The 23,735-nt window shown below is 42.9% G+C and overlaps 1 protein-coding gene across 4 annotated transcripts in view; it reads left to right on the top strand.

The window, feature by feature from the left end:
- Tgfb2 (transforming growth factor, beta 2) overlaps positions 1-15,886 on the top strand; it is an 86,911-nt gene extending 71,025 nt beyond the window's left edge. For 2 of the 4 annotated variants that reach the window (XM_006497136.4, XM_030252968.1), the window contains 5 exons: positions 5,863-5,995; positions 6,105-6,215; positions 8,001-8,063; positions 9,637-9,790; positions 13,067-15,886. In XM_006497136.4, the coding sequence (XP_006497199.1) occupies positions 5,863-5,995; positions 6,105-6,215; positions 8,001-8,063; positions 9,637-9,790; positions 13,067-13,091 (486 nt within the window). In that variant the 3' untranslated portion in view covers positions 13,092-15,886. Of the gene's footprint in view, positions 1-5,862; positions 5,996-6,104; positions 6,216-7,885; positions 8,064-9,636; positions 9,791-13,066 lie in introns of all 4 variants that reach the window. The other 2 variants (NM_009367.4, NM_001329107.1) reach the window with 1 other exon arrangement.
- The last annotated feature ends 7,849 nt before the right edge of the window (positions 15,887-23,735 follow it).

Genomic DNA, 23,735 nt, shown 5'->3' with positions numbered 1-23,735 from the left:
TGTGTTAAAATTAAAAATAAGAGGGCTGACAATGTAGCTCAGTGATAAAGCACTTGCCTTGGATCAGTGCCCAGTGCTGGGGGTGGGCATAGGGGCATTACCAGAACAGTGAAACACTTTGTATTGGACCTGAAGAGAACCAGCTCTTATGACTGAAGCTGTCATGGAGAAGAAAGAGAATTCCACATTTTGCTAGAACGAGCAAGAACAATATTAGAAAACCCTCTTCCCTAAGTGTCTTGGCTCTTCCTTCCAGGCTTCGCCAGTACATGTGAGCAGCACTTCAGGTTTTCCCCTCTTTGGCTATAGGGTGCAGAGATTCAGAACCATGCTGTCTGCCCCATGGGGTTTTTGTTGGACTGAAAACAAACATGAAAATATTTGAAGAGCCCAATTGCCTGTGCAGACACAAGGCAGCAGAACTAGGGTGAACTGAGCCTACTTGGGTGAAATGATCAGATAAGGTAGAATATAAAGAATATGAAATGTCTAGAGGTGACAGACGGAGATTCTTTCGTGAAAAGTCAAGAGGAGAGGAGGGGCCTTTGCACAAAAAGAGAGATGAGAGTGAGCTGGGTCGGGCTACAGGAACCAGCCACTGCTGAGCCTCTCCAGTCTTCAGCTTTATAGTTCCGAAGTTCATAGCTTGGGGTCAAGCACATGCAAGAGGTTCATGGTGACAGCCAAGAGAGCATACACTGGAATCAGCATTCCTTAATACACTGGAAATCCTACTTCTATTTAAGCACTCCTAGACATTAATGACAGTTGGAACACTGGAAACGTTAAGGCCAATGTGAGCAAGATTAGCCGACACCAGTTAGCGCTGCTCAGGATTTTCTCTATAGCCCTGTTGGAAACTCTCCCTTTTCCCCCAGTTCTCCTGCAGGGTCATTAATGCCAGGATACGGATGGATAGTGATGTCCATTTCCCAAAGCTTTCCTGCAAGGCTGTGGTATCTTATGGAGGGATGTCACACTTGGTACTGAGCCAAATCCCAAGTTGATTTATAGTATTATTCTTTTACGGTGAAGATTTTTCTCTGGCTGTAATTTCCAACTAGACTTTTACATTTTTTTTAACCCCCAAACTATTTGGTACCACGGTGACTTTCACCTCCAGCCACTCCCCAACTGGCTGCTTTCCAGGGGTGGAGGGATAAATGAATGAATCCTTTTGTGCAGTGGTTTTGTAACTCGCGAAGGACTTAAAACCTTGCCAAAGGTGAGCTGTGAGTATCTTGCACATGTTGCATATGACTTGTCCATATTGGTAATGTAATGAAGGTGGCCCTGTGGGTGGCAGCTAAGCCAGAGACCCTGTCCTGGCTTCTAATTCATGGAGGAACTACTATTGGTGAGCTCTTAGAGATCAAGACTATGGAATGGCTCTGTGGGTAAAAGTGCTTGCTACCAAACACAAAGACCCAAGTTTGATCCTTAAGACTCATAATGATAGAAGACAAGAGTCCGACTGCGACAGGTTGTCCTCTGATCTCTACATGTTCACTGTGTCACTCATGTGTGTGCGCACACACACATGCACACACATACACACACACTCACACACACACACACACACACACACACACACACACCACACAGGGTTATAAAAATGAGACAAACTTTAAATTACCTTAACTTGATTATATATGTGTGCATGTATATATTCTCACACACATTAGCATGTTGTGGCCGTGTTTTCCAAGAATTTTTAAGAATTGAAGAATTTCTTTAACACAGCTATTATATATGTGTGTGTGTGTGTGCGTGTGCGTGTGCGTGTGCGTGTGTGTGTGTGTGTGTTATATTTTTCTAAGGATCCTATCAGACTTTGTCATCTTTAATCCTGACTTTTTACTTTCTTTGAAATAGAGAAGATTCAAGAAAATCACTGAGAACTAAAGGGCAGGATCTTTCTAGGTTTTTAGTATTGTTTTGTTTTGGTATTTATTTTATAGCTTTCTCTCTCTCATGTAAAATTAGGAAAAAAATACTGTGGTAAAATATATACAAAGAATAAAATGCATCTTTCAGCTGTGTCTGCTCGCTGCCAGGGGCATCGTGTTCTCAGTGCTCTGTGGTTAACATCGTTGCCCACTGCCAGTATTTTAAGACACCCCTCTCTTTGAAAGAATTGAAGTAACTGTATGTGCATGTGTGGTTGTGTGAGTATGCAATGATGCTTCAATTGGGATCAGAGGACAACTTGGAGGGGTCAGCGCTCCAACGACATAGGTATGGAGAGTCAACTGAGGACACTGGTCATGGCAGAAAGTTCCTTTCCCCACTGAGCCATCTCACCAGCCCAGGATTGGTGTTGTTCACATTAATCATCCAAAACAGAAACTCTGCTTCCATTTATCCGAACAGTGACTTATTACCCCACCCGCAACCCGTACAACATTTGACTTTCTTTCTGTATGAACTCTCCTGGCCTGTCTTCTCATGTGAGTGGGGTACTTTGGGTTTTGCCTTGGCCTTCTTCTCTGAGTTTGAGGTCCTCAAGGTTCATGCATTTTGTAGCAGCTTTCATGATTCCCTCTCTCTCCCTGGCTGATCAAGAGTCTACGATATGCATGCATTGCATTTTGCTTGTGTATACATCTATTGATGAGCATTTGGTCCTTCCCCACACTTTGGCTCTGTGTGTGATGTCCATGTGGACATCGGTGTGGTGGTTTGAATGAGGATGGGCTCCATAGGCTCTTATATGTGTTGGTGAAATGTTTAGGAGCATTTAGGAGGTGTGGCCTGGCTTGAGGAAGTGTGTCACTGGGGGTGGGGTTTGAGCTTTCAAAAGCCCAGGCCGGGCCCAGGCCCTTCTGCCTGTGTATCAGGATAGAAGTTCTCAGCTACTGTTCCAGCATCCTACCTGCCTGGTGGGTGACATGCTACCCACCGTGATGATCATGGACTAACCCTCTGAAACTATAGTCAAGCTCCCAATTAAATGCTTTTTTTAATAAACTGCCCTGGTCACACTGTCTCTCCATAGCAATAGAAAGGTGACTAAGATAATTGGTATATTATGTGCTTGTGCCTGGACTCTCAGTTCTTTGGGGCTATAGGTAGAAATTGTTTATTCTGGATCACATAGCTTTGCACTTTGGAGGAACTGCCACACTGTTTTAAAAAATACCCCTTTTCCCCCTTACAGAAAGTCAGCATCATGAAGATAATAACTTTTTTTTTTCCACAGAAGCAACAGCTAGCTCCCTTTTCCTTTGGTCTTGTATGGCAACAGCTTCTAGCCATTTAATTAACCTGGATAATTTTAATACCAAGCCCAGGTGTCACCAACCAGTTGAGAAACTTGCTCGATGGGCGTTTGCTAAGCACACAGTTCAACTGGAAATACCAGAAGAGCTTAGGACGTAGTGTACTCAAAGAGCCTCAGCATACTGCAGAGGATAGAGTCTGGGGTGGATGGGCAGCATTGGTTAACTGGGCCAAGGAAGACAGCTGCTCGTCGACTGCCGACCAAATTACCTCTGCCGTGATAATGTGTAGAAAGAAACACAGAAACAAGTGCTTTGGATCCAGAAGGAGCCAGCAGCTGCTCACATTCATGGTCCTGCTTTAGAGACAGGAGAAAGGCTCAGGCAGCTAAGGCTTAAATATAATGGGAAGCTGACAGGTCTAGTCTGGTTTTGTGTGTGTGTGTGTAGATAGAATTATGTACATGTGTCATATATATATAATACATGTTTGATAAATGTTTAATTTTACATGAGAGATTTATAGTCATAAAGTACTTCTATCACAGTATCAGATAATTATATAATAGTCAATTTATATATGATTACTTTAACAATGAAAATGAGGTTTTGTTCTGGGTAGTATCCCTAAGTATTAATTATATGAAAATGAGTAAGCTATATACTGTTACTCAATAGCACAGAAAAGATGCAAATTACCATATGACGATACACTAATACAGGAAACCTACTAGGAGAAAAATTCAAAGCAGAACGGTGCATTCTGGTCATACTCTGAACTGTTGTCCAACAAGGGGGGCGAGCGGGTGAAGTCTTTCCTCTATGGTTTTGTCCTTCTTATTCCATACTGCACACATTTTGCCCTTTATTCTTAGTTGGATAAGTTGTATCTTAATCATCCAAGACAGGCTCTTATCCCTAGAGACTCAACGGATGCTACGCTGTGTCTTCATTATTTATGTCAGCCTCCACTACATATGCATTCTGCAGCATCAAGATTTATTATGATCTTGTTCGAAGATTTTTTTGCTTGATTATTGAATTCTTTCTACTTTATGAAAAAGGGTCGTGACCCCACAGTTCCACTCTGACTGTCATAACAAAGTGGGAAAATGGCTCTAGGGTGGGGAGGGCTTTGAATCCTTTCTGATTTTCCATTTGCTTAATCTACTTTACAGGAATCTTTGGAGGATTAAATTAAACTAAGTAGTGTGTGTTAAGCCCAGAGCCCATTGTACTCAGCCTTCAAGTCACAGGCATTCATTTTCTTTAACTGGTAAAAAGAACCTCTTGCCTATTGCAGGATCGTGATTGCCCCACATTCTTCCCCTTAGTTGGTTCGTCCATGGGGGCAAGCCTGGAGGGCGAGTTTGTCTAAAGTTCACGAGGACACCCGAGCACATAAATGTATAGATGGGGTTTCTTTCTTCCCTGCCCTTTCTTTCCCTTCCTCTCCCTCTTTCCTTCCCTTCCCTTCTTTCTAATTTTTTCTTCTCTTCTCCATCCTTCCCTCCCCTCTTCTTTATTGCTTTATTTCCCTTTATAGATTTTTTTCTCCTTCCTTCCTTCCTTCCTTCCTTTCTCCCTCCCTCCCTCCCTCCCTCCCTCCCTCCCTCCCTCCCTTCCTTCCTTCCTTCCTTCCTTCCTTCCTTCCTCTTTCCTTCTTTCTTTGTTTCTCCCTCCTCCCTTCTTAATCTTCCCTCCATCCTTCCCTCCCTCCCTCCCTCCTTCCTCCTCCCCTCCCTCCATCCTTCCTTCTTTTCTTCTTTTGGTATGTTGGGGCTCTAACTCAGGGCCTTGTGGATGCTAGGTAAGCCCTCCCCCTGTAAGCTACTGCCCCAGCTCTTGCTACTTTCTTCACCATACTTTATCAATTCTGGGGTTGAATCTACACTAACCCCAAATATTCTGGAAGCATTTATTCCCATGTTACCCGAAACAAATTGTGGCTGTGGGGGGAAATGCACAACCAACTAGTTGGAAGGTAACGTGTTTTGGTTTTATTGTTTACCAGGGAATGGATATAGATAGCTACCAGGTGTCTAGAGTAGTTGTTGACGCAGTAGAGTACTACACTTTGAAATGATGTCAAGTTGGTGGCATGGCCCCATGACCTGAAGAAGCTTATGGATTTACTAGAGGGACCAAGTATGAAACACCCTCAAAATTAGATTGAGTACTAGGAAGACATGTATAAAATACTGTGCTCTGAGCCCCTATGCACTACTGAAAGACAATCCACTGCAGTGGACTTTGGATTCGCTAGCGCCCTGGGAGACTCAGGGTCATAGTTTAGTTCACAAAACAAAGTCACAGACTTCATAGCATAAAATGGTGGGTTCTCAGAGAGCTTCTGTCAGCAAAGTAAAATAATGGTTGTCACTTTTCTTCTGATGTCAGACTTTATGGTTGTCTTTATGGATGTCATCTTTATCAGAACACACCATGAATTGAGTAGTTATAGTTTACAAAGCAAAGACCTGGTGTTATGTTCTCATGCACATGACATGGTTGTCGGGATGACAGTGCACGAGTCCAGACTCAGAGCCCAGTATCGATAATGACTCAGAATAACACGAGTGGTTAGGGTTTGGTCATGCAGCCAGCTGAGTGCTTTTTCCTGCTCTTTTTTTCTCTCTAGATCCTTAAATCCAAAGACTTAACATCTCCCACCCAGCGCTACATCGATAGCAAGGTTGTGAAAACCAGAGCGGAGGGTGAATGGCTCTCCTTCGACGTGACAGACGCTGTGCAGGAGTGGCTTCACCACAAAGGTTACAAAGAACCTTCTTTCTCTCTCCCTAAATGTGGCCCCCACAGCTTGTGAACTGTTCTCAGACATAGACATGCGTACAAATGACTCCCTAACTTAATGTTTTCCAGACAGGAACCTGGGGTTTAAAATAAGTTTACACTGCCCCTGCTGTACCTTCGTGCCGTCTAATAATTACATCATCCCGAATAAAAGCGAAGAGCTCGAGGCGAGATTTGCAGGTAACTGAAGCTTGGTTGTTACTGTGAGAATCTCTTCAGGGTAGGGGAGAAGTGTGATAAAGTCAATTTGCTTGTGAAAATCGTGTTGTTTGGTGAGGTGTGGGAACTCTCATTTATTTGAGCAATGATTTCCTTAGCAGTGGATAGAAGAAAGCAGAAAGCGGGCCTGAAGAAATGGCTCAATGGTTAAGATCGGAGTTTAGTTCCTAGAACCCACACCAGAGAGCTCAAAACTGCTTACAGCGCCTGCTCCAGGGCAATCTGCTGACTTCTGACTTCCTGTGGCACCTGTACTCAAGTGCACACACCAACGCACATACATAGTTAAGAAATAAAATAACGGCATTTTCTTTTAAGGAGGAAGGGTTGGGAGAAAAGAATAGACTCCAATTTTTCACTGCTTCATACCTAGTGATGAACCTAGCTAGTTAACCCTGTGAACTAGCAGCCAGTTAAGTCTGTTTTTCTTCACTTAAGCGAATCAACTTGCCATCTGCCGAGATGAGTAGGCAGCAAGGATTCCAGAGAATTCATTTCTAAGCAAAACTTCAAGCATCAACAAATACATTTCACTCAAGAAGAGTGTTGCCTCACTCCTCAGCTTCTGTAACTCACCCTCTAGGTGTGGGGACATACTGCCTTTAGCTAGCTTGTACCCGTCATTGCGAGTGCCTTCCCTTCCAGATTTCTGTAGCAGCTAGAAGCACAGACTGAGACCTCTATTTCCCCTGCTCATCTTTAAGTTGAACTCATCAAAACCCAGAGTGAATAAAGATGCTGAGGGTCCAAGTCACTTGGCTTATTAGGCAGTGAGTTGTTGGTTGGCGAGGTGAAAGAGAAGTCCCTGCCCACACACTGCTGTGGCATCTGCCTACGTCCCCTCATGACCCCACCTGGGACCTCCATCCACTTTAAAAATCCTCAGTGCCCCCTTGGTCATGGAAAAACACTCCCAGAGGTGTAGAGATTTATTTCGGTCTCTAGACCAGCCACGATTCTCCTGAGTGGAGATTAAATGCTTAAACTGGCAGCCTCTCGAGCATGCTGTGGGGAGCTCGGATTTCTAAATCTCAGATGGAATCAGAAAAGTGTGGAGGATGCCATAAAATAAATGAAAAAGCTCTTTCTGCACAGCTTCCCAAAATAGCATTAGGTAAGGGTGACTCCTGTTTCACCTAAACCCAGTCCATGGCCGTTCAGCTAAGCCTCAGTTTATGCTCATTAGGGAAGTCTTCTGAGTAGAGCAGTCTCAGGAAGAGAGGGAACCAGCGGGCGACAAGGCATGCTCTATGGCCGTGTGTTCTGTTGCTGAGAGCTCGCACACAGCCCACACTGAAGATGGACTAAAATAAACTGCCTAGCTTGCCCTTGGACCATAGGTCAAAGACTTCTTGTGTAGTGACTTTTCCCAGTAGCAGTCCTGTCTTCAACACAGCACCACCTTTGGACAAGAGGCCCATTTAGATGTGTTCCTTGTCATTTGTGGGCAGCCCGTTGTGCCATATCTGCTGCTGTGGGGAATGGTGGTAGCCAGTTAATGAGGCTGTGGTAGTCGTCGCTGCCGTTTGTGACCATATACAGGGGTGGAGGGACTATATTATAAAAATATTGCTGCTTATGTTTGATAAAGGTAAAGCTAAATGTTTATTACCCAAATGCATTTTTTCAAGGTATTGATGGCACCTCTACATATGCCAGTGGTGATCAGAAAACTATAAAGTCCACTAGGAAAAAAACCAGTGGGAAGACCCCACATCTCCTGCTAATGTTGTTGCCCTCCTACAGACTGGAGTCACAACAGTCCAGCCGGCGGAAGAAGCGCGCTTTGGATGCTGCCTACTGCTTTAGGTAAAGGAGTGAAAATAAAAACCCGTGTCTGAGTCTGCTGGCTCTCGCCTTGCCTTTGCTTTCTCTTCCGTACATTATTGACCTGAGCTGAAGTCACTGCTTACGGCCAGGTGTAGAGGACGGTCGAGCTTTTGGCTCTTGTAAGAACATTCTTCCCCAGGGCTTTCTAAAAATATTTTATTTATTTATTTTTATTAAAATGTAATTATAGTACATGATTTCCCTCCTCCATCTCCTCCTTTCTGTCCTATGTTCCCTCCCAAATTCATGACTTCTTTTTCTTCAAAAGATATATATACAAATAAATATATGTGTAACATATATGCAAAAATATATAAATACAACCTGCTGACCCTATTTACTGTTACTTATTTATATATGTTTTAAGGCTGATCACTTTGTGTTGGATAAACACTTATGGGGTGCATTCCTAGGGAAGACTAGTTCTCCATCAGTTGGCTACCATTGATTGTCTGTAGATCTTCGTCTGGGATCAGGGTCCTGTGACATTTACTCTATCCCTGTCTGTATGTCAACTGGTATTGGTTGTCCTTGTTCACGTCTTGTTTAAGCAGCCATATTGTTGAGGTTTCCTGAGGATTTTCAACAGTTCTTTTTTTTTTTTTTTTTTTTTGTGCTGTGGCCCTTAGCTCTTTAATGTGAACTGAGTATGAAGGGAGAGGTTTAGCCCATGGGGTGTTTTCTCCAAGTCTTGGGTCTTGGTAAGTTCTCATAGCTCTCTGCCCACAGAGAAACATAAGTTTCCTTGAGATTTTGGCTAGGTCAGTAAGACATGCCATGCCTTGAAGCTTACCCTGGGGTCTGATCTTTTTCTGAGTTACAGAAATAGCACAAGAAGGCAGATGGCCATACCTTGAGATGCAAGGTCTGTCACGAGCGAGAGAACTGTGCAAGAGATTGTTTGCCACTTTTACATGAATTTATGTGGGGAAGATGCGTGGTCCTCTGTGTTTCCTGTAGGAGAAGGACTCCTTTTTTAGGAACTTGTGGATCAGAGGCAGGGTCCTCTTTGTGAGGGGTTCACTATGTCATAGGTCACAAATGGAGAAGGACATTTCAGTTGCCAGAGACATTGAGTATACCAACAGGATCCATATTTCTCGAACTCTGATTCATTCCTTGATCTAGTAACAGATGGTAAAGCAGAGGATATATTCTCAAAGGAAAATGCCTCCAAGGGCTCTCTGAAAATATGTTTTATTTTATCCATTGTATGGATAAACCAGCCATAGAGGCAGGAATGTGCAGCAGATGTTCTACAGAAAAGACTCTGCCCCTTTCAACTGCCTTCCTGATTATGCCTATGAGCATTGGAGGTGTGTATTGATTTTCCAGGTCACATATGAGACAGTCAGAGTACAGAATACATAAGGGACAGCAATCCAGGGACTCACAGTGTCTCACTGTTGACATTACATGAGATTATAAGTCATCAAGACCCATCTCATGGTGCTCGAGGTTAATGGAATAAGTGAATGGGTCATTTTTCTGACTGAAGGTGAGGTGCATACAAAATCAACTCCAAAATTCCTTCTGCTTTTTCTTTGAACAGAAATGTGCAGGATAATTGCTGCCTTCGCCCTCTTTACATTGATTTTAAGAGGGATCTTGGATGGAAATGGATCCATGAACCCAAAGGGTACAATGCTAACTTCTGTGCTGGGGCATGCCCATATCTATGGAGTTCAGACACTCAACACACCAAAGTAAGTATCTGGAGTGTTGGTTTCTCCTACTCTTGCCTAAGTCAGTGATGATGGCCATGATGATGATGATGCCAAACTCAACAGTTGCTGTAAAATGCAAACTGTATATTTAAGATAAATATCTTTTTTTGGTTGTTGCTTGCTACTTTTTTTCCTTTTGGCACAGTATCCAATTGTGTAGCCATGGCTGTCCTGGAGCTTACTATATAGACCAACTGGCCTTGAATTTATGGCAATCCTCTTGCTTGTGTTTCTCAAGTGTTGGGATTACAGGCATGTGCTATGACATTTGTCTCTCTAAATCTTTCTGACTAGGACTCAAAGTGAAGATATAGCTAAGTATTTTATCACGTTACTTTAATGAGGACAAAGGGCTAACTCAGCAAGAAATTCAACATCAGATGCCATGTTTCCCCAGCCCAGAGAACACAAACTTTTTCTGTATACTAATATATCTAATATATACATTATTCCATGAGATTCCTCTCTGTGGCTCATGGTGTAGAATTTAAAGATGGGAAGGACTTCAGAAACAATCTTGTTCAAACAGAATTTCTCTATAGACAACGGAATCAGGATATAGATGCTGTGACTGCCTAACCCCAGATAAAAACAAATCTGCGGTGACACAGACCTTGGACTGCAGCCCTGTTTGCTTTATAACCCAGTTCCTGTCACTCCATCTCTCTGAGCTTAATTCCTAAAATGTGGCTGCGAGTAGAGGTTTCTGCTCTGCTCTTTATGCTTCTGTAAATCTCCTTATTAAAGAGGCATTAGGAACATTGCTTTCACTGCAGGGTAGGAAAATGAATCTGCTGCCAGAGAGATCACATTGGGCTATATTCAAGAGTTAGGGGTTATCAATTATTTTAGACAATCTATGTTACAAAAATGGCTCCTTTCTGCATATGAAAGATTATGTATTAGTAAATATGAGGCCTGTTTATTTATAAATGCCTGCCTGGACTGGAATTGAAGTGGACAAACATGGCTTCCCCTCCTCCAGTCCCTTTCCCAGTGCCCCTGTAGGCTTGGCACTCGGGGGTGACCACGTGCTTGGCCATGTGAGGGAAGCTGGCTCATGCCTGTCCCTTTGTCTAAGCTCTCTGGCCAGCCTGATTCATCTGGACCGCAGCAGCAGTAGTTGTAACGCAGGCAGGACCTGGTTGCCAAGTCGAAGCGTAATTCTCCTCCCTGACATACAGAGAGAGTGTATGCAGGCTGAGACCTGGCTTGTTTTTCAAGGAGAAGGAAGAATAACTGTCATGGTCACAAATATGTGGTTTGGATAGATCCCCAAGAAGCCAGGGGTAGCCTAATAAAGTAGGCAGTGTTGCTGTGCTCAACAGGCCTCTTGTCCTTGGTTGAAAACATCCCAGGGAATCTCGAGGAAAAGGTCACTTGTTTGACTAGCACATTAATGGCATCCTTGGAAATGTCTCTGTCACCACTGGGTGACCTACACACTTCCATCAGTAAGAGTCATGCACCTCTGTGATGGAGAAGGGGATAAAGCTGCAGAACCACATGCAACACTTTCTCTTCTGCCTTAGGACTTGCTATTTAGTTCTTGAACTTAGTCACTCCCCATGTGGCGTGAGGAATGGTAACAGAGGGTCGGGTACTATGATTGCTTTAAGTGACCTGTAGGAAAGTTGAGCAACTGGGACCAGAAGTTAGTGGTTTGGGGGAAGGGTGATCATGATGATGCACACCTGAAATTCTAAAACTCAAGAGGCTGAGACAGGAGGATTGGGAATTTATGGCCAACCTGGGCTATATAGTGAGTTCAAGGTCAGCCTGATTTGTGATATAGTGTAGGCAACCAAGGTAAGGGCTGCATCAAAGTGAAACAAAACGAAGAATGCCTGTGGCTTTCAGGTTGCTTTTTTCTCCACTCTTAGCATCCCAGTAATTATGCAGTCATGGTAAGAAAACAGATTGTTTTAAATGAAAATGTAAGTTGCATTTCATTGGCCCGTGAAGACATGTGGCTGACGACATGTGACTGACAGATATCCTGCTGCAGGCAGGTATGCTTTCTATACCTTGGGGCAGATAACAGTTCTTATGTGGATTTCAATGGAAAATCCTCTATCGTTGACCATCCAGATGAGACTTCCTGGACTTACAGGGCATAGACAAAGTGAGCAGAGTCCCTGAGTCCCAGAAGCTCTGAATTGATGTGGCGATGTGAAATGGGTATCCATGCAAACTTTGATTCCGAATTTATATAGGAAAAAAAAAATAGCAGGAAGCCTGAGGCCTTTATGTAACAAAGGCCAGTAGACTTAGTGGGAAAAAATTAGAAAAATCTGCTACCTGAACAGTTTGGTCCAATCTTTTTTTTGATGGAGTCATTTGTTTAATACATACACAAAGAACCAAAGTCAACTTGTGGGAAAATTCTAAACTTGCTGTTGCTAAGGCCACAAGCCAATCTGACCATAATTTATTGGTAAGAAACAACAACAACCACATAAGTGGATGCTCACAGTCAGCTATTGGATGGATCACAGGGCCCCCAATGGAGGAGCTAGAGAAAATACCCAAGGAGCTAAAGGGATCTGCAACCCTATAGGTGGAACAACATTATGAACTAACCAGTACCCGGGAGCTCTTGACTCTAGCTGCATATGTATCAAAAGATGGCCTAGTCGGCCATCACTGCAAAGAGAGGCCCATTGGACTTGCAAACTTTATATGCCCCAGTACAGGGGAACGCCAGGGCCAAAAAGGGGGAGTGGGAGGGTGGGGGGGGGAGGGTAGGGGTACTTTTGGGATAGCATTGGAAATGTAAATGAGGAAAACACCTAATTAAAAAAATTTTTAAAAAAGAAAAAACAACAACAAAAACCCAGTAATGATTAAGATTGTGTACTCAGAGGCCCTGAGCTAGAGAAATGGCTTGGCCACTAAAATGGTATGCACATGAGAACCTGCTCTCAGTTTCCATCAACTACATAAAAGCCGGATATGCCGCTGTACTCCCCTAACATCAGAGGGGCAGAAATGGTGTCAGAGCTGTGAGTGTGGAGACAGGGGGATCCCGAGAGTTGGCTGGCCCAGCCAATCTAGCCAAGCCAAGGAGCTATAGGTTCAGTGAGAGACCTAGCCTAAAATAAATGAGCAAACAGTGAAGTGGAGAGAGGCTGAGGAAGATACCCACCATCACCCTCCGGCCCCTGCTCACAGGTGCACATGCGCATGTGCACAAGAATTAAAAACAAAACTAATCACTGTCTTGTGTGTGTTTCTCTGTGTTGTGTCACGCAGGTCCTCAGCCTGTACAACACCATAAATCCCGAAGCTTCCGCTTCCCCTTGCTGTGTGTCCCAGGATCTGGAACCACTGACCATTCTCTATTACATTGGAAATACGCCCAAGATCGAACAGCTTTCCAATATGATTGTCAAGTCTTGTAAATGCAGCTAAAGTCCTTGGGAAAGCCAGGACACGAAAATCACGGTGACAATGACATATAATGACAACGATGACGACCATGATGTTTGTGACAGGAGGGAGGGAGTTTTGATTCATCAGTGTTTAAAAAAAAAAAAATTGGAGAAAAAAAATCGGTACTAGTTCAAACATTTTGCAAGCTTGTGTTCTGTTTGTTAAAACTGGCATCTGAGATTACAGCAACAACAACCACAAAAATGGAAGGCGTTAGTCTGCATCTCACCTACTTCCTAAGAGACACAAAAAGAAAACATCTTTTTTTTTTTTAAGGAAAAAAATAAACACTGGAAGAATTTGTTAGTGTTAATTATGTGAAAAAAAAAAACATCAAAACAAAACAGGAAAATCCGTTCAGTGGAGTTGTACGTATTGTTTCCAGCCCGCATTTCACCCCACGCCTCTCCTGGTTCCTCTGTATTGCTCTCTGCAGTGGGTGCCCTCCCCGTCCCTTCCTCCAAGCTAACAGTGGGTTATTTATTGTGTGTTACTATATAATGAACCTTTCATTACCCTTGGAAAACAAAACAGGTGTATAAATGGAGACCAAATACTTTGCCACAAACTCATGGATGGCTTAAGGAGTTTGAACTCAAATAAGCCAGGGGGAAGGAGGTCATAGTGGATGACCCCCTGTGAGTTGTTATAGGACTAAGCAAGTCTTCTGTGGAAAAATCAAAGCCCCAGCAAACACGTGTCTGCCGAAGCTTCATGGACGCCATATGCCCAGAAGGCCTGTTAACAAAGAAAACTTGGAATCAGTGGCAATCTGGAAGATTTTTTTTTCCTTTTAATTGTAAATGGTTCTTTGCCAGTTTAAGCAAGCCGGTGAAATGTTGACCTGTTTTGATATGTATTGTCAGACTTTTGACCGTGAAGTGGCTGTTGATCTACAATACAGGTTTTTCCTTTGTCTTGGTATATGTAATTACATGGATACTATTAAAATAGACGGGTCTAGAAGCCAGCATGATTGAAAACACACTGCAGATCTGTTTTTCCAAACTATTAAATCGAAACAGTAACTACTTTACATGTAATGTGTAGATCTTACCACATTTTTAATATTCTGTAATAATGGTTATGATTTAGATTGAACTTAAATTTGGACTTTTTTTTTTAATGATCATTCAGATTGTATATTTGTTTCCTTTAGCTGGCCAGTACCTTTGAATAAAACCCCTAGATTTTGACTTGCACTACAAATTCAATTTTTTTTATATACTATCTTCTCTGCCTGTATTTTATGTATTGTCCATTTAATGACATGAGCTACCTGGGTCCATTCCTCCCCCAACCCCAGTTCCTTCTATTTTCCAAAAGATAAAAACCAAAGCCCAAAAAGCTAGGTTTGAGCTCCACAGTGTTTCAGCCTTTTCTGCGTCAGTGTGAGTCATGTGGCGGGTGAGCGGTGGGGCTTCTGGGATGGATGTTCTGTGTGAACACAGAAGATTGCGCACAAATGTAGGCTTAGCTAGGGTTTAAGAATCTCAACTCAGAGTCTTAGTGACTGGGCTAGGAAAAGTTTCTTTAACTCCTATATTTATGGACTCTCTTTGCCGTTCAAAAGCAGACAGTTCAAAGGAAGCACCTTTTTCTTTAATTGGTTTTTTTGGTGCTCATGGGGTGTATTAAAAGACACACAGTTTGGTTGAGTTTTTCAAAGGGGGAAAAAGTCCAGGCCAGCACTCGTCATTTTATTCATAATTTCATCCATTATTTCCCTGATTTCATTGAAATACAGGTTTTGAAAGACATTCTTTGCAGGCTGATTAAAAAAAAAAAAAAAAGCACAAACCAAAATTGCCCTTGTCAAAATATCCTTACACACACACACACACACACACACACACACACACACCCAGCAGTCATGCTCTTCAGCCGAGGCTCTGGCTTTCATTTGGCTTGAGATGGTTGGCGAGCTTTGCAGGGTGGGTATCCTCGTCACAGAGCTTCAAGATATAAACCAGTCCATGAAATGATGGACTATTTGTGGTCTCACCCGAAGGGCCGCCCACTGAGGTGTGAATGCAAGGAGAATTTCTTTGAAATTGTACACTTATCTGAGGAGCTGTCCTTGAATTCACTAAGATGAAGAACGAAATTTGCAAGCCAGAAGACAGACAGAGAGCAACTGCTAGTGAATGGCCCCCGTGTCGGGTGCAACACAGCCCCAGATCTGCCCCCTGGGCTCCAATTCTTTCCCCTTCCACTTCACTGTCACTTCTGTATAACTCCCCACCACCCCCACTTCTGCAGATATTTTCCTCTCGGATAAAATAACATTTTTTGTTTTGTATGATTTGTCTCTCCTTCTGAATGCACTGACTGCTATTTTAAGGGTTCTTGAATCTTTTTTTGTTTAAGTCTGTGGGTTCTACAGGTCTTCTTTCCCGTTAGTAAATATTGCCACGGGAGCGGTGGTAGTAGGGAGGGGAGAGGGGTGTTAGCATATGGGTGGGGCAGCAGGTTGTATTTGTTAAGCAACAGTACAATGATATGCTTGGCATGGATTTTAAAGAATGGGATATAAGAACAGATGTTACGTGTTTTGATGACCAATTATGCTGTATTTTTTAACACGATGCATGTCCGGTTTTGTGGTGCTCTAGTGGTAAATAAATTATTTCAGTAACATGTTGCTGTGTTCTTCCTGTCAAAGAGATGTGTGAGACTAGAACACGTGTGATGTAGTAAGATGACATTTACACTGGGACCGTCGTGCTTAAAGCTGTCCTCTAGGCTTTGGTCACACAGCTGTTCACTTTACAAATACCACGCTATGGTTCCCAAGCCAGGACTTAGCAATCAAGAATGGAGCAAAAGCTGTGCTGGCTTTTTATTTTCTCATTTATTGCTATTTGGTAATTGTTTGGAGTTTAGTTTCCACCCAGCTTGACTGTCTACCAGAAAGAAAAAAAAAAAAAAAGCAGAGATATTTGGGCCATGATTTGGCTTTCTGGTTCTATGTTCTGCCAATCCCAGGGCCAAAAGTACTGGTCTAGACAGGATCCCCTGTCGCCCTATAATTCGGATAGTTAGTGAGCCAGCCAGATATAACAAAAGCCACGTGCACTTTGGGGTTGCTGCTTGAGAGCGGTTACTCCTGTCTGCTTTACCCACAGCACTGTGCATAGATGTGTACACACATAGGCCATGATCTTGAATCTCCTTGGTTCATACTTAGAGGACCCCACTTCTCAAGGGAGTTGTCAGCCTCTTACTAAGGAGAACTTAGGAGAGTAGATGGGACCTGGGCTAGTCATTCCACTTTGTCTAAAGTAAGAACTTCGTTTGCATCCTCTGTGCCGCGCACACATTACAAAAAGAAACCCTCAGTATGAGCATGGGTGACTTCATCACCATCTTATTACCTGCTGCTGCCATCACATCCTGTCTGATCTTAAGGGGAGGACATGTTGCACTCTAACCTGAGTCCAGGGCTCTGTGTAGAGTGAGTCAACTAAAGGCAGTCAACCATCCCAGATCAGATGATTATTGGTCCATGGGAATCAAAGTGGTTGTACAGGCCTGGCAATGGAAAAAGCCCCCAGCAGCCCCCAAACATGAGAAAATTTCCCAGACACCCCTCTTTCCCCCTTTATTATTTCTTCTTCTTCCTCTTCTTCTTCTTCTTCTTCTTCTTCTTCTTCTTCTTCTTCTTCTTCTTCTTCTTCTCTTTCTTCCTCCTCCTCATCCTCCTTGTCTTTCTCCTTCTCTTCTTCCTCTTCTCCTCATCTTCCTCCTCCTCCTTCTCCTCTTCTTCTTCCTCTCTCCTCCTCCTTCCTCTCCTCCTCCTCCTCCTTCTTTCTTCTTCCTCTCTCTCTCTCTCTCTCTGTGGGGGGTCTTCTTCTTTCTTCTTCCTCTCTCTCTCTCTCTCTCTCTCTCTCTCTCTCTCTCTCTCTCTGTGGGGGGGGATATACACTAATCAAGTGCAGTAAGGTTGAGGGCTGATGCACACCCCCAGCTGTTTCTTTACCTTCCCAGAATGTCTGACCCACATGTCTGCCTATTTGTGAATAGCCATGAGGGGAAATTCTGAGCTCTATTGTAACTCACCATTGAGCAGCCATTGTGATTGTCTTGTGCCTCTTTTGTGTCAGGTCACAGCAGTCTTTGTAGTCCAGACTGTAGCTTGGGGCCATACATCTCCACCTTGGTTCTAAATCTGTGAAACCCTCCACACCTACATTTCTCATCAGCCATTCCCGAGAAGATTTCATAGTTCTATGGGCTAACCTTTTGATGACATATTGAAAATCGGCTGGTTGAATGACCTCCATCACATAGCAATCCTGACTGTGGTCCCCTCTCTCAGGAGATTTGCTCTCACAGCCTTTGATGTAGAAGCTTGTTTTTTTTTTTTTAAGATTTACTTTATTTTTAATTACTTGTAGGTATGTGTCATGTGCACTTGAGGATGGCATGCTTGTATAAGCCAGAAGAGCATGTTGGACCTCCTGAGACTGAAGTTCTAAGGGAACTTGGGTCCTCTATAAGGGCAGTATGCTTTCCTAGCCACTCAGCAGTCTCTCCAGTCCAGAAATATATTTTATATGACACCATGTTATGGGAGAGTGAATGGGGCCTCTCAGAGGGTTGATTACTCTCCTCTCAACTCTGCGGGTTGCTAAGGAGGGTCAAGGACATTATCATCCAATGTGGTACCTGGGAAATGATGCAATTATAGCCAATCAGACCTGAGACACGCTACAGGTATAAAATCCCCACAAACATTTTCAAGACTTAGGTACAAACACATGCAAAATTTAAACTGTCTCAGTATAGCAGTTTTTATAGTTATTACATATATGTTCTTGGATATGTGAGAGTTTAAATAAAGCATATGGTTAAAATGCTTTATTTTAACCACACCTGTTTTTCTTTAAAAATATTTTACATGGTTACTAAAAAAAATTTTTTTTTTAGTTGAGTTGAGTTGTATTCCATGAGACAGTTGTGGTGTGGAGTTTTGTTTGTCTTTTCTCCACTTCTTCTGGTTTGTGAACTGGGACCTCACTATGTATGCCGGGCTGCCTCAGCCTCTCAGTGCTGGGATTTCAGGTATGTAGTACCTCCCTAGCTCTGCCGTAGAATTTGAAAGCAGCTCTGTCTGGAAACAAAGCTATTCCTACAAACTGTATTGTCAGCCTTTGCTTTTGTAATTAATGTGTTATTGAACAACATTAGGACCTACTGTGTGAAAGCACAGTCTTGATCAGTCAACCTGTGTGAAACGTGGCAGACCTTTGGGGGAGAACCTACCCGCAAGTCCTCAGTGGCAAAAGTCAGAAGGAAAATATGGCCTCACTGTCCAAGCTCCTGTGAAATGGGTGGCTGCCTGCTAGCAATGGAGTGAGGCCGTTCATCCTTGCCTAGACACGTTAAGCTATTGAACCAAGTGCTTTCAACCCATAAAGGCTACATTAACATTCCAGTGGCAATCTTTCCCACCTTACTTAAGGGGGAAAAAAACACCCAAATACTTACTGTGTTTGCTTGAGTCACTGGTCATGAGACAACATTGATTTTCTAGGAAAGAAGTTATGCAATATGGCTCTAGCCATCGGATCTTCTAGGGGCAGTCAGGTTTTCTATTCCTGGGGTAGTTCACCCCAGTTACATATTTTATTCATAAAACTAAAGCTAGAGACTTAGAAGGTGTACACAGTCATGAGAAGGTAGGACATGTGGGCTGCAAAGTCGTCCTGGCAAACAATCTTTAGTAATTGATTCTGTTATTCCTATCGTAGACGGTGACTACACAATTCTGCTTCATCCTTCCTTCACTCATCTCGAAAGCTGCATGCTCTGTTCACTGCTGCCTCCCGAGGCTCCTCAGTCACTGTGCCCACTAGATGCTATGAAACTGGAGTGATGATTAATGCAAATATTATACCATGGAATCCATGTATCATCTATCTTTTATGTGTTTATCCTCTGTTAGCTATGTAAATTTATTATAAATTACTTATGTAAATATCTATCTTCTATCTCTATCAATTAGCTACATTCTAGCTCTGGGTACCATCTACCATTTATGTGTCATGCCTATCTATGATACCCCCTATCATCTCTATCATCTATCGGCATATATATTCTATCTATCTATCTATCTATCTATCTATCTATCTATCTATCTATCTATCAATTTATCTACCTATTATCTATCTATCTATCTATCTATCTATCTATCTATCTATCTATCAATTTATCTATCTAACTATCTATCTATCTATCTATCTATCTATCTATCTATTATCTATCTATCTATTATCTATTATCTATCTATCTATCTATCTATCTATCTATCTATCTATCTATCTATCATCTATCTATCTACCTATCATCTACCTACTTATCTATCTAACTTTGTAGGAGAATGTAAAAGAAAAGGTTTTCCAGTGACCTTATCTTTAAAAGATTGCTTTAGGCTTCTCCCTGAATGCGTCTTTATCTCCCCAAAATTCTTTGTAGTTGCTTTTTTCTTCTTCTTCTTTCAGCAAGTAATGGCAGTTTGTAGGAGAGTTGACTGCATTCCTGTAATTGAGTAGGAGCCTCATAAAAGGAACAGAATGTACCAAGGGACACTGTTGTATGAACAGAACTAGAGAAATGATCCACCCAAAGAGAAGAGGCATAATTAAACAGGGAAAAACCCTAGTGGTAAAGAGAAAGGCCCAATATAATCTCTCAGGATGTCTCCCCCAGGAAGGATTTTTCTCTGCTGCTGATACCAGCTCAACTGAAAGAACACAGATGTGTCACTCGGTTCACAGCACCAAGCTTTTGCCAGCCTTGGCGACAGAACCCCTTTCCATAGGCCCAAGGCTCCATTCTGGATCATATAGCACGTGCCCAGCCTCACTCAGAATGTTGGGAGCAAACAAGCTAAGAAGTTATGCAATTCAATTCTGTTCTAAAGGCAACGTGAAGTCATGCAGCTTGGCTAGATCTCAAGTATGGGTGGAACACCAGTTTCTTCATTTGAAACAAAATTAAACAGTCCAGAAAACTGAGCAGAGCTTTCAACCAAATGGCAGTGCTGGGTCAGGTTTCCCATTGCCGTGCATGTGTGTGTGTGTGTATGTTCCCCGTGTGTGTCTTCCCCTTGCTCCTGGCCTGGTGTTTGGGGGGATCTTAGGTTGCATTCAGATTTTTACAAAGGGAACACAGAAAGAGGCTGGTGGAGAGGGAAGCCTTGGGGACCCTCCAGGAGGCCCAGAGACCTCTGGAATTGATTTTTTTTTTATAGATCTGACAGTCTATTATGAAGATATTAAGTACTGAAGACATCTTCATTCCGCATGCATAATTATAAATATGAATATTGTATATGTCCATATATATATACGTATATGTGTGGATATGTTTAACGTTGTTATGGGTACAGCATAAAAAATTACCACACCAGAATTCTAAAATTGATATCAACTTATTTAACTCCCTTTCTGGAACTGGAACAAAGAAAGGCCTTGGAACAGGATGGGAGCAGAAGGGGAGAAGAGACAAAGGGAGGTGGACAACAGAGGGAGAAGTGATTCTGAGAACCTACTATGTGACCAGCATCTTTAATAAAGTCTATGATGTCTATTTGGAGTGTCATGATACATGCCTGTAACCCCAGCACTCTGGGTAATGCAGATTATATTACCATAGACTCAAGACCACCCAGGTGCATATAGTGATTTCCAAGTCAGTCTCAACTGCTCAGTGAGACACTGTCTCAAACAGCAAGCAAGCCACACCAGGAACAAAGCAGGAAGACAAATGTAGAAAGACAAACAGAACGAGTGGGCCAGTGAGGGACTGTCAAACAGGAGAGCCAGGGTGGAACCCAACTGCACCACTGTTTCCAGGAAGACTCCAGAAGAGAAATGCTTGCAGAGATGTTTCCCGTCCCGTCTCTGCTCCGATGTCCTGGACCTAGGGAATGCCAAGTTCTTCTTCCTCGGAGAACAATGGGCATACCTACTCTGTGCTTCTGATTCTAGACACCTGCTTATTTAACATAGGTTCCCACTCCTGTTTGGGGGGGACTAGAGAGATGGTTCAGTGGTTAAGAGCACTGGCTGCTCTTCCACAGCACCCAGGGTAGATTCCAGTAGCTTCGTGGTGGCTCGCAACTACTTGTAACTCCAGTTCAGGGGTCCTGACAGCTTCTTCTGGCACCCCCTGGGTACTACAAACATGTGGTACACAATAATACATGCAGACAGGATTTCTATACTTAAAAATAAGCAAGTAAATAGATAGGTAGATAAATAAGAAGATAGATAAACATAAAGTATATTAAAAGTACATTAGTTGAATCGATGAGAGGCACTGCTAGGGTTGTAATGCCACTTTGCAACCAAGGCCTCAGTGACGTCCTCAGTAAAGAGAGACATTGACTAAGGTGGTGGGCTGTTCTGCTTTGCTGACCCTCCCTGCAGTGACAAGAATCTCTCATCCTGCGAGCCGGGGTCATCCCTTCCTTTAAATTATTTCTCTCCGGTGTCTGGCTACAGCAGTGCAGAAGCTAACTGGCTTCTTCCTCCTCATCAGCTAAGAGCATCCAGTTCCCTCCAACCCCCTTTCCCTACTTGCTTGTGATACTTCACTTCATTTTCAGAAAGAAAACATATTTTTCTGTCCTGGTGGGGTATGCTCCCCTGGTCTCCATGTCAGAAACAGTGCTCAGGGGAGCTGTACATGTAGGGACTTCCCCTGTACCTCAAATGTATCTGCAACAATTTAGGTGATGCCAGCTGGCCCTGATGTCTATAGTATAGAAAGTGGGGAGTCAAAAGGAGGGATTATTATAGCTTCAGGAAAGCCCCTGGATTTCTAACGTTGGCTGCTGTGTCAGGCTCTCCCTGAGTCCTCACCTTATATAAGGTTGAGACTCCTCTTAGTACAGATGGAACTGGCCTGAGGCAACAATAGAAGCTGCACTCCTCAGTACTAGGATTAGGTCATGAAAGATAATCATATAATTTTCACCTGCTTCTCTTGAGACGCTCCTGCAAGAAAACTGGCCATTGCGCTTTAGGAAGCTCAAGCTATCTGAAGAAACCATGTTTTTATGACTCAAGCCAGCATGCACAGCTAAGGTCCAAGCTGACGGTCACATCAGCCCTGAATCAGTAAATGAAGAGGGCTGCACATGCTTCCATCAGGCCCACTGACTTCCTTAAACTACTCAAAGGGCTTCTGACAGAAACCACCGGCCAAAGCCTAGTCAATACCAAAAACTACAAAAAGCAATAATGACAAAAGACAACTATTGTTGAAGATGGTTTTGTTCTGTTTTTGTGATTTTTTTTTTCTGTGTGTGTAGGTAAAGGACAACTTGTGGCAGGTGGGTCCTTGGGGTTGAACACAGGTTGTCAGGTTTGGTGGCAAGCATCTTTACCTGGTGAGCCATCCCTTAGCCCTACAAGCAATGAGTCTATTTCCAAACAAGTCAGTCTTCTGTAGCTCCATGCCTTAGAACAACGGGGCTTACAATTCACCCCTGTCAATGGAACTCAGAGCTGTTGAGGAGCATGAGTAGTTATTTCCAAAGGGGCTCACGGAATAGTATTTCTGCATTCAGAAAAGAAAAAAGAAAAAAGACGGCTTTACCAACCTCCTAATGACTAGATAGTTCTGCTGGCAATGAGTAAATATCAGGGCTAATTATACTGCATTGTTACCCAATTTCCTGAAAATATCTACAGCTATGGAAATGGCACAATCCTTACTACCTGTCTCAGGTTTATGTTCCTTCCCATGGTCACTGATCTCAGGCCAGGGTTCACAGTAGTTGGTAGTCTTCAGGATGGCTTTGGGCTTTAAATTGACAGCTTCTCAGTCTATCATGGTCCTTATGAGATAATTTGGAAAAATGGGAAGGAGCGCTTACAATATATATATATATATATATATATATATATATATATATATATATGCATACGCATATACATTCCAAGAAAATCATATGTAGCCCAGTGCCACAAACATAAAGACCATTTTAGTGAGAGAAGATTTCCTGTGACTACAAGTATCTGAAAGACTCTCAAGCAGAAGATGGATACTCAATAATTCCTCATACTAGGAGTCCCATGCTCATTTGTTCAAGAATCCCAGTCACCTTGGCTTTATTTGTAAAGTAGGAGATGCTTGTGTCCCTGCCTAGCTCTCCAAATGCAAGGTTGCAGGTCTCTAAAGGATTCTCTTTAGCCTCCAACCCATTCCCTGATGGGAGCCTGGCCCAATCTCTTGGGAAAAATGTCAACTATCAATCATGAGATGTTTAGAAGCTCACAGTCTGCTATTTTCCCAAAAAGATGTAGCCTAGGACAAAAACAATTTCTTCACATGATGGCGCCAGAAAGAGATTGGAATGGAGGTCTGACGAGCGGGGCTGTCTGGGAGTCATCACCACAACTAGGCATTTCCTGTGGGCCTTCGTTTGGCATGGGAATTCTCATACTAACGTCTTGCGAAGAGAGACCTTCCT

Source organism: Mus musculus, chromosome 1, assembly GCF_000001635.26.
Source record: "Mus musculus strain C57BL/6J chromosome 1, GRCm38.p6 C57BL/6J".
Taxonomy (NCBI): domain Eukaryota; kingdom Metazoa; phylum Chordata; class Mammalia; order Rodentia; family Muridae; genus Mus; species Mus musculus.
Note: the sequence above shows the minus strand (reverse complement) of the source record. Positions and strands in the feature narration are given on the sequence as shown.